Genomic DNA, 12,531 nt, shown 5'->3' with positions numbered 1-12,531 from the left:
GTAGGTGGGAATACTTTTACGGGCGCACAATTGCGCCGGTAAAAGTGTTAAAGGAAACGTGTGGATTTTGATGTGATAAGTGAGAATACTTTTAGCGGCGCAATTGTGCGCCGGTAAAAGTATTTATTGTGCCGGTAAAAGTATTTACTTAAACGCTCGTTTTTGGCTACTTAGGTCAGATTTTAAAAACACTTTTACCGGCGCAATTGGATGCGCCGGTAAAAGTATATATATGAATCACGAGCACGAAGCCCCCTTCTTCTCCTCCATTTTTCATCTTTTTGCCTAGGTTTTCTCTGAAAACCTCTCAGCCCCCCTCTCTCAATCTCTCTTTGATTCTCTCTCATTCTCTATCAATCTCTCTCAATTTCTAACCCCCCCTCTCAATCCCTCTCAATCCCTCTCTTTTTCTCTTCAAAAAAACCACCACCACCACCTCCAACACCACCACCACCGTCGGCCACCACCACCATCGACGGAGGCCGAGCTACGCCAGCCACCACCGCAGACCACCAAGCCCCACCTCCTCCAATTTATTTAAGGTATTTTTAATTTTTTTAATGTTTATATGTATAGATTTGTGTATGTATGTGTGTATTAGTATATGTATGTGTATATGTATGTATTTTTGTATGTATGTGTATGTATATTTATGTGGGTATAAATGTATGTATGTGTATAAATACATGTATGTATGTATATGTATGTGTATGTGGGATTATGTATATATATGTGTGTGTATGTGTATGTGGGTGTGTATATATATATGTGTATATGTATGTATGTATGTATGTATGTATGTGTGTATGTATTTATGTGTATGTGTATGTGTATGTGGGTGTGGGTGTGTATACATAAGTATGCATGTATTTGTATGTGTATATTGGTGTATGTATATATATATCTGTATGTATGTAAATAAGTATGCATATATATGTGTGTGTATGTATGTATATATGTATGTAAATATATATGTATATGTGTGTGTATAAGTGTATGTGAGTGTGTGTGAGTGTATGTGTATGTGTATGTGTATGTGTATGTGTATGTATATGTATATGTGTATGTGTATGTGTAGGGTAATGGATATGTGATAAAATTTTTAAATTTTTATAGGTATTAAATTTTTAATTTGGTTTTACTTTTTTATGGAATTAGGTCCGTGTTCGACCGCTCGAGATTACCGCTAGCTGCCTGCAGTTGTTATTTTTACACTCGATTCAGGTATGTTTTTTTGCTTTCGCTTAGTATACGTAGCAGTGTTTGTTATTAGTTAATATGTATATGCATGTTAGAGAAGTAGGTTCTGTGATAAAATTGACTGCTGTTGGATGGGTGGATTATTTGTTTGTGTATATATTGTATGTAAATATTTGTTTGTGTTATTTATAGGTATTAAAAATTTTGGGTTTACACTTTTTAAGCCGTTATGCTGCCGAAATTTTAGTAGAAAAAATGTAAAATTAATTGAATGTTGAAATTGAAATTGAAAATATGTAATTAAAAAGTTAGTAAAATAATAATTTTTTTAGGTATTAAAAAAAACATTTTCAATTTAAATAATAAATAATTAGGAAAATATTTAATTATGAAATGTAATATATAATTTTAAATATAATAAAATGATATTATTAGTTTTAATAAGTTAGTAATTTTAATTTAAATAAAAAATGATTAAAAATTAATAAATGATTGAAAAAAAATTAAAGAATGTAATATATAATTTAAAATGTAATAAAGTGGTATTAATTTTTTAAAAAAAGTTAGTAATTTTAATTTAAATAAAAAATGATTTAAAAAATAATAAAAGTGAAAAATGTAATATATAATTTAAAATATGATAAAGTGATATTATAAATTTGAAAAAGTTAGTAATTTTAATTTAATAATAAATTATTAAAAAAATAATAAAAGTGAAAAATGTAATATATAATTTAAAATATAATAAAGTGATATTATAAATTTTAAGAAGTTTGTAATTTTAATTTAAATAATATAGGATTAAACAAATAATAAAAGTGAAAAATGTAATATATAATTTAAAATATAATAAAGTGATATTATAAATTTAAAAAGTTTGTAATTTTAATTTAAATAATAAAAGTGAAAATGTAATAAAATGATGTTATAATAAGTATAAATGAGCATAAGATATTGTAAAGTATATGATAAGATATTGTAAAATAGCATAAAATTAAATTTGTATTATCTTTTCTTGATCTCTTTGGTTATACACCAAAGATAGGATTTAACAAATGTATTTTTATTATCACATAGTGATAATTTTTTTAAAATTTTACACATGCACGAAATACCTTAAACCCGTTTAGAGAGGCGGAGTCAGTAAGGACTCTTAAATACGCTTCTCCAAATTATAATAAAGTGTTGTATATGTAGTATGTCTACACCAGGTGGCAGCAGTTCGAAAAAGAAAGGGGTCAGAGGTAAATACAAAGGCAAGAATATTGAGGAGGAGCTCTCCAAAACACAATCTGCCAAGTTACAGATTGAGCTGCACGCAGAGACTGGCACCCCCGTCGGCAAAAATGGAAAAAAATTCAATAATATGGCGAAATGGATGACTCGAATGTCTATCCCCATTAATAAATTCAAATGGGAAGATGTCAGTAGAGCTGACATCAATGCCCTCTGAGATAGACTTGAGGTATGTCTTAATAATTTTTTTAATTTCTAAATTACTATACTCTTATTAAATTGTAATTAATGTATTAATGTGTAACTTTTTGCAGACCAAGTTTGTCCTCCCATGAGATAATCCTACATTCGTAGACTACGGTGAGTACGAGATGTCAAAGGGTTTACGTGACTGGAGGGCAGACTGCAAGAAAAAGTGGATACAAAATATTGAGGAGCTTGGACAGGAGAGGGCCGACATGTCACCTCCTGAGGGAGTAACTCAAGAGGTGTGGAGTGACTGCATCGCTTATTGGAGCACAGACAAACAAAAGGTACATTTTTTTAAAAAAATTTCTAATTTTAGTAATGTTTAATTTATATAGTCAATAATAAATAATTAATTGTTAGAAAAATTATTAATTTCAAAGTAGAGCAAATAAAAAATAAAGAAAGTCGGGGTAAGATGAAATTTCTAGGAGGCTGGGGCTCCAAGCCTATTGTTTCACATGTTGTCGAGGGGGTAAGTTTATATTTAACTATCATTCATTTAAATTTTTCTAGTAAAATAACAATACTAATATATTTTCTCTTGAAAATAGGCTAACCCCGAGACAGGAGAACTGCCAACTGCGGTGGAAACTTTTCAAAAGTTTCACCATAAAGGCAACAATTGGCGCAACGAGTACGCACAACAAGCTTACGTAAGTTTACATTTTAATTCAATTTTTTATTTATTTCTTTCAATTTATTTTGTATTAAAATTAACCATTTAACTTATTTGTTTGTTTTAGGAGCAAATGGTTGAAATAACGGCAACTCAACCAGCGCCCACTGAAGATGAGCCCGATGAGCCTGCTGTCGATCCTACACAGTACCCCCGAGACTTACCTGTTATGACGCAAGTACTCGAAGAACGATCTCGATATCTTAGAGGCTTTGGCCATCTCCCCAGACTGAAGGGAGTTGGGGCCAAAAGAGCACCTGCCACGCATCCTTCAGCCCCACCGACTGTTACAATGGAACAGTACGAGGCTTTACAGAAAAAAGTGGAGGAAGCGGAGCAGACAACTCAACATACGAGGCAGCAGTATGAGACACAACAACTCTACCTCAGACGATTCCAAGATCAGTTTGAGTATCTTTCTCGAGCTGTGCCGGGTTTCAACTTGCCTCCCATGGATCTTCCACCATTGCCCACTCCTGGTGCTGGATCGTCGGCTGCTCCTAGTGTTGGATCGTCATCGCAGCCTCCCGAGACTCAGAGAAACAACGATGACGACATTACCCGCCTATAGAACTGTACTTTTTTTTATTATCCGGTTCGAACATTTAACATTTTGTTTATATACTGATTTTAGTAGAACATAATATAATTAATGTTCGTTTATTTTTAATGTAAATTATGTTGGTTTTTTTGTTAATATAATATTATAATTATTTAAAAAAAATTAATTAATTATATTTAATTAATTAATATTATAATTAATTTTTTTAAAAAATAAATATTAATACTTTTGCCGGCGCATTTCTGCGCCGGTAAAAGTAGCCAAAAACTATTGGCGCCAACCGTCAGATTGGCGCCAATAGTTTTGCCGGCGCACTATTGCGCCGGCAAAACTTTATCAAAGCAGGTTCATAACGGATAAGGGCATTTTTTAACACCGGCGCTTATTTTTTACCGGCGTGATTTCTCGCCGGTAAAAGGAAGTTTTACCGGCGCATTTACTCTACGCGCCGGTAAAAAGCCTTTTACCGACCAAGCTTCCCAGATAAGTTTTGCCGGCGCACAACTGCGCCGGCAAAGCTTTGACGGCGCAGTTAGTGTACTTTTTGCGCCGGCAAAAGTTGCTTTTCTTGTAGTGACTTAAGTTAATTATTATTATTTTCATCAAGCACATTATTTAAAAATTCTAAATTGCTGGTGTTCAAGTTTAAATGGGTTGTTTGTGTATTGTCCTAAACTTGCAATACTAGCGGTGAAGGGTAATATGACTGTTGCGAAGATAAAATCTCAACAAATTGTCGAGCCTGTGGTTGTTGTGGTAAATTCGGAGATTGTTGTTATTGAAAAAAATTTGGAGATTGTTGTTGTTGCAAAAATTCGGTGATTGTTGCTGAAACTCAATAGAAAAAATATATAGATTTTGTGTACTAAAAAATTGACCCGGAGAAAGTTGCTGCATTGAACCCCCAAACACCATTGGTTGCTGAGATGAACTCCCAAATTGACGTCGTTGCAACTGTGATCTTTCAAAGAAATTAGAGTAGCAAAATTGAGAAGATTGGGAGGAGCGTCCAAACATGTTCGGAATAAGAAGAGACTGGGAAGAACTTCCCTGCATGTTAGGAGACTGCTGAGTCTGCTGAAACGGTTGTTGTTGCAGCCTTGGACAAGTTGCACTACCTTGAGGTTGTGTTTGTAAATATTGTTGGAGGAAACTCTCAAATCGTGGGTCATACAAATCAGAAGTGTCTTATCCCGTTGGAAAGTGTTCACACAATCTCTTAAACATCTCAACCATAATACCAACATCTTGGGAAAGAGTAGACCCTGCTTGAGATTGAGTTTGACTTTAACTTGAAGAGCCATATGTTGATTTTTTTCTCCTTCTTTCATAAGCGGTAACCAACTCCTCGTATATAGTCAATCCTTTGTCCAAATACCTTGTCCATAACCTTGTACTGGATGTCAGATGGCAGCTCCAAGGATCCAGAATCACTGTCAGATTGGCATTGAAGTCTGCTTCTGGCCATCTCTTCATTCATTTCATGGGTCAATTCATCCTAACTATAGATGAAAATTGTTTAAAATTCAGCAATGTGATAATTTTAAGGAGAAAATAAAACATTAGTGTAACTCACCCATTTTTCTTTAGCAGCGTCATTGACCAGGTTTTGTCTTTTTTTCTAGTATGGCTATCTTTCTAAGTTTGGAAGACATATTTATCTGGCTCCTTCTGTTTTATTATTAGTGTTAGATTTTTTAAAATTATAATTTTATTAAATGAATTAATAATTCACTTACAAATTCATGACGCTGAGCTGCCATTGATTTTGTGCCTTTAGTTGAGGTGTACTTCATTTATTTTCTATTTTTCTTGTTTTGATTGGAACTCTATAAAATTTGGGCTCAAAAATAGATCAATAATCTCTTTCCAATGCTCTCTTGTTACATACTCAGGCTTAGCATTGAGTGCCACCTCCAAATTATGAAGGTTTTTTCGTAATATTTTTTAAAGTAAGTATGCCTAATATTTTTTCTTTCTAAATATCTTTTGCCTATCTCATGATAAAGAGTCCTCATCACTTTTTCGGGTTCTGGGTGACCATCAATATCATATAGTACTACACTTAAAGAAATTAATTATTGGTTAATTGTCCGATTACTTATAAATAAAAATTATTTCGACCATCAATTGTTTGCCTTCATTCTTTGCACAACTTGTTCCTTAAAATGTTGAGGTATATCAACAAAAATCTAAGTAATTTCCTAGCAATAATGTACTCACTTCGACACCCAACTGGCGGACGAAAGCTTGGTTCTCCAAACCAACAACTTTTCCCATTGCAGGATCAAGCATAAGTGGCAACGGTCCCTGATTTGCCCGCCTACGAGTCTCTAATAGTATATTACTAGCAACACCACGAATTTTTCTTTTTGGCGGTGGAGCTGCCTCGGAAGTTGAGGGTACCCTATTAGGATCTAGTGGATCAAAACCATCACCGTCTCCCCCGTGATAAGAAGCTATATCAGCTGACATCATCACTCTTTAAATGTAAAATTATATGACTAAATTAGTATGGATGTAAATTAGCAAAAAATATAATTAGTTTGAATTAAAATTAACATCATCAAATTCACCATTTACAAAATTATTACAAAATATTTAAAACATAAGTAAACTAATAGTTACTATCACACTCATCATTTTGAGAAATAATATCGTCTTCACATCGATCAATTAGCAACTCATCACATTCATGCTATTACATCATCAACGTCATCATCTACAACATTTTCATCAGCCTGATTTACATTCAAATTTTGTGTAGTATCAATTATTGTCGTCACTTTAAAATGTTGCAAAATTAACTCTCCTAGATACATAGTCAACCGAAAATTTGATGAGTAAAACGTCTCGGTGGATGTCTTCTTTTAATTTCTCCATCAAAGTTGGTGTCCCTTCTAAATCGATGGGTACTGGGTAAGAATCTTCCGTGACCTACATAAGCTGTCTTACCAATCAATCGTGTCGAAGAAGTGCCTTCGTTACATGTTGGACAAGCTTTGTATCCTTGACCACTCCATCCAGACAAACTACTTCGAGCAGGAAAATTATTTACCGTCCATAAAAGGGCTGCACGCAACTTGAACATAGTGTTTGTCCTACAATCTCTCGTATCAACTCCATCAACCCACAAATCTTTCAGCTCATCCACAAATGGTCTTAGAAATACATCCATGTCTTAACCTGGTGATTTTGGTCCAGGAATAAGTAAGGCCGACATGAAATTATTGTCTTTCATACACAACCAATGTGGAAGATTATAGTTCGCTAACACGACAGACCACATACTGTATGCTATGCTCATGTTGCCAAATGGATTAAAGCCATCGGCAGCTAAACCTAAATGAACATTTCTAGGTTCAGTGGCAAAATCAGGAAGTTTGGCATTAAAGTCTTTCCAAGCTAACCCATCAACCGGGCGACGTATCACTCGTTCATACTTTGATTTTCTAGTATGGTGTCATACCATATATTTTGTTGTATGTCTTGAACTATATAGTCTTTTCAACCGAGGTGTCAACGAAAAATAATCCAACACCTTACGAGGCACCCTTTTTCCTGTAGAATTCTCTGAAGTTATCCATCGACTACTTCCACAAATTGGACAAACATCTTTGGTTGCATGCTCTTTATAAAATAAGCAACAATCATGCTTACACACATGAATTGACTCATAGCCCAACTCTAATTTTTTTTTTAGCCTCTTTTAGCCTTGTAGTACGTTGATGGAATTTTATTTCTCTTTGGAAAAGCAAGATTCAACAATTTTAATAATTCATCAAATACGCTGAAAGAAATTTTTCCACAAACTTTCCAATGCAGTAACTTTGCTAGAAAGTTAAGTGAAGAAATCTAATGGCATCCAAGATACAATTCATCTTCAATCTCTTCAGATAACTCGTCGTAGTACTGAAAAGAGTCAGGGTTGTTTTGAACATCTTCAATTGTTGGTCGAATGAAATCTTCAATAATGAGAATCATCTCGTCATCTTCATCATTTGAAATTGGCTCAACAACTTCCGTTCGTGCAACAACTTCTGTTTCTTGGCTCCTCGTGGTAAATCCACTTTTGATAACCATTATCGATCAAAACCCCAATTAAATATATGCGCTTCCATAATATGTAAAGGCTCAAATCGAGTATTTAAGCATCTAACACATGGAAACCTAATTTTTCCATCAGAATTTTTATAAGCTGAAGCCATCCAAAACTTCCAATATTCTTTACCACGTTTCTTTACCACGTTTTAGTGTAATATCCTAAAAAAATGTAATAGTTATTTTATTAAATATTTGTGACTATGTTGATATTGGAATAAGATTATAATGGTGTGATAATTAGTGCAAATGTAATAAATGATTAAATAAAGTGTAATTTATTAATTACAAATTTTGGTGGTTTTTCTAGTAGTTTCTATGTGGGTTGTTATACAGATTTTGATTGCGATTTAAAATGCTTCATTAGTTTTCTGTGTAGAATTCCGTAAAAATAAAAAAAAAAAAAAAAAAAAAAAAAAAAAAAAACTGTTTTGAAGTATAAAAATAAGAAAATTTCTTTTATTTTTTATTTTCATTTTAGTACTTTTTTTTTTTTTTTTTGAGATATCATTTTAGTACTTTATAAAGGAGTTCATTTTTATTGTTTATTGTGCGCAATATTATTTTTAAGTTCTACATAAAATTAAATTATTTATTTTATTTTAAAAACCTTATACTCAAAATATATAATGAACTTGAATGTAACCTGTAACAACTTTAAAAATCAAAACTACAAAATATCTAAGCAAATAATTCTTGAAACATTTCTCTTGTTTTTATTTTCTTTATTCCACTATATAAACTTCGTTAAACAAAAATCACAAACTCTTGGTTTAATTTTTTACTAATGTTTTTTTTATCATAATCGCCTCTCAAATGGAGCAACTGCACATTTTTAGGTGTTAAGCAATTTTTTTTAATTCATTCTATTTGTGAATGATTAACTAATAATACTTGAATTTCCATTTTATTTAAGAAATAAAAGAACTAATGGAAACGAAATGAAACTAAAAAAAATAAATTAATAGAGAGCCCAACTATTTTTTTACTCTGGGTCAAAAAGAAAATCGATCAGAAAGAAGAAATAATAAATTAATTTAAATTCTTAATACTGTAAAACAAACTTAGGTAATTCATGTGATGATCCTTCTACCTTCTTCTTCAAGTAATATAAATTTTGATGATGCAACTTCTTCAAAAAATTATTTATTCTTTTGTGATCCGGTGATGATTCTTCCATCTTCTTCTTCAAGTAATCTATTAATTTTGAACTAAATCCATGATAAACAACACAACAAAATTAATATAAATAACTACACATAATAATAATTAAAAAAAAAAATAATTTTTCAAAACAGAAATAAGATTAAAAAATATATAATTGTATACTTACCGCGGTGGTTTTCCGGGATACAAAGATCCTACAACAGAATGAATGATAATAATTCCATCATGGCCAAAGATTTTAATTTCCTTACAACCTTTGAACTCGTCCTCTATTAAAGAATGACGATAGTAATTGAATTGAATTTTTTTTTTACGTAGTGATGATGATGATGATGATGAGGATAGTGTCTTTGTTGTAAAAATTGTAGGATTAAACATGAAAGTTTTTTCACATCGAGAAGATATCGGTATTGTTCTCACATGAAATTGTAACACCGTCATATAATTTGGAAAACAATCCATAATGAGCTTACTATAAGGTACATCTATATAAAAATGTGGGTATATAGTTCCAAGTTTTTGAATATTTTTAAAATTTTCATACTTGAAATTATTAACATTATTGTAAACATCATGAATATCATGTTGGTTGCCGTTCACAATAGTAAGCATCACAGTAATATGTTCATATTTATTCCTTAAATGATTAGATATTCGAATCATTCTTCCTTCTTTCATTGTCGTCCTTCTCCTTCCTCTCTCACTCTCTGTGTACATAAATATATATATAATCAATACAGTATCTTAGAAAAATAAATAATAATAATAATAATAATAATCGATTTTTAACACACATAAATAACCCGAATGAAATAAAACATTATATATATATATATAGTGGTTGATAAATTTTTCATTCATTATTAATCATACGTACCTTATAAGATTATTGAGGATGGGATGATCACAAATATGAGAGCAAAACTAATATAATTAATGATGATAGAAATACAATGTATTTATTTATAGAAAATTATTATTTAAAAAAGATATTTATCACACTCTTCGGCTAATTAGTTGGGTAAGTCGGCTTTTGGTTGGATTGATTTGATTGATAAAACGTTATGCGGTTTTAGACTTTAGTGGTTGTTAGTATATATTTGAAGAAAATAACACAAAATGGATTATTATTATTATTATTATTATTATTATTATTATTATTATTATTATTTGGTTGGGTGAATGGGCTGGTATTTGGGCCTTTAGAGTGAAGCTGTTGGGTATTGGGCTCTAGAAGGAGGTGGCCAAACCAAAGAAGAAAGGGAAGGGTTGTTTTTATAGATAAATTTTCATAAATATAGGAATTGAGGGTATAGTTTACTTTTTTATGGCATAAATAAATAACACTATAGGGTTATAGGGTTATGGGGTTTTTTTTTTTATTTTATTTTTTCACATTTATATGGGTTTGTTTTTATGCCATATTTTTGTAAAAAAAAAATAGAAATCTCATATTTGTAAAACAACAATAAGTTTTTTGTCAGACTTGTCATATGAGGAACAACCGGTCCAGATTTCTATCAAAGAGAAAGTCTTGAAGAAAATAACACAAAATGGATTATTATTATTATTATTATTATTATTATTATTATTATTATTATTATTATTATTATTATTTGGTTGGGTGAATGGGCTAGTATTTGGGCCTTTAGAGTGAAGCTGTTGGGTATTGGGCTCTAGAAGGAGGTGTCCAAACCAAAGAAGAAAGGGAAGGGTTGTTTTTATAGATATAAGGAGAATTTTAATAAGGGTTGAGATGCAAAATGACCCTAAATTTGGTAACTAAGTTAGTAAATATCTATTTTTTAAAAAAATTAAGAAAATGGCCAAATCTAATAAATTAGCTAATAAAAATTATAAAAATACATTTATCACATAATTTTTTTAAAAAATATATATAATAATAAAATTAAGTTACATAATTTTTTTAGTATTGCATATTATTATATTGTAACAAAAATAAATAAAGATATTAGATCATTTAAATATATACAGCAGTATTAGATATATCGTAGTACAGAAAATTAATATACCGCAGTAATAAAATTATATACCACAAAGAAATTATAAAAATACTAAATTAATACTCAAAAAATATATATATCATGCTAACAAAATTATATATACCACCATTAAAATATGAATAAATACTAAAAAATTTATATATAATAAAATAAAAACTAAATATCATATTAAATAAATAATATATTATAGACAATAAAAATCATATACCATACAATAAAACGTATATACCTACAATAAAAAATTAAAAAAAATATATATATAATATTATTAAAAAAAATTATATATATCATATTAACAAAATTATATATCACCTTTATGTATACTAAAATAAAAACTAAAAATAAAATGATATACTATATAATAAAACTTATGTACCGTATAACATAAAATATATACCTTACAATATATATACCTTACAATAGAAATATATATAATAATAACAACAAATAAAAATAAAAATATATAGGATGCTAATAAAATTATATATCATGTCAACAAAAATACAATAGAAAATAAAACCTAAATATTATTTAAAAAAATTATATACCGTATAACAAAAAGATACATATACCATATACCAAAATATATATACAAAAAATAATAATAATAAAAATATAGATTACTAATATATGTATATGTATGTATACTATACTAACAAAATTATATACCACAATTAAAATATATATACCATGACCATTGTATATAATAAAATAAAAACTAATTAAATATTATTTAAAATAAATAATCATGCAATCAAAAAATATAAAAAATAATAATTAAATATATGTAGCATGGCAATAAAATTATATACATACATTAAAATATTTTTATTATGCTAATAAAATTATATACCACTATTATACATATCATAATAAAAAATAAATATCATCTAAGAATAATAATATACCATACAACAAAATAGAAATATACCGTACAACAAAATCTATATACCAACAACCCAAACAACTCATAAAAAATTAAAAAAATTGACATCACTTTAAAATAAAAAAGATTTTAACAAAACTAATATAGATATACCATAATGTTTAAATAATTTGCTTCTAATTCTAAGAAAATAAAAAAAAAATTAATAATTTTGAAATGAGGACATTTACTAACATAGTCTTATGATTTAGGACCATTTGCTATATTTTTAAAATGAGGACATAAACTAACATAGTCCTATGATTTGGGGCCATTTACTATAATTTCCCTTTTAATAAATATGGGAATTGAGGGTATAGTTTACTTTTTTATGGCATAAATAAATAACACTATAGGGTTATGGGCTTTTTTATTTTTTTTTTTTTTTTTT

The 12,531-nt window shown here is 29.7% G+C and overlaps 1 protein-coding gene across 1 annotated transcript; it reads right to left on the bottom strand.

Moving 5' to 3' along the window:
• Positions 1–8,872: 8,872 nt before the first annotated feature.
• LOC133035415 (uncharacterized) lies at positions 8,873–9,873 on the bottom strand. The gene is made up of 2 exons (XM_061111287.1): positions 9,358–9,873; positions 8,873–9,235 (listed from the first exon to the last, which is right to left on the bottom strand). The coding sequence occupies exons 1-2, from the start codon at positions 9,867–9,869 to the stop codon at positions 9,070–9,072; spliced, it is 678 nt and encodes a 225-aa protein (XP_060967270.1). The 5' UTR covers positions 9,870–9,873; the 3' UTR covers positions 8,873–9,069.
• Between the last annotated feature and the right edge of the window lie 2,658 nt (positions 9,874–12,531).

The sequence above is a fragment of the Cannabis sativa genome, chromosome 3, assembly GCF_029168945.1.
Source record: "Cannabis sativa cultivar Pink pepper isolate KNU-18-1 chromosome 3, ASM2916894v1, whole genome shotgun sequence".
NCBI classification, from domain to species: domain Eukaryota; kingdom Viridiplantae; phylum Streptophyta; class Magnoliopsida; order Rosales; family Cannabaceae; genus Cannabis; species Cannabis sativa.
Note: the sequence above shows the minus strand (reverse complement) of the source record. Positions and strands in the feature narration are given on the sequence as shown.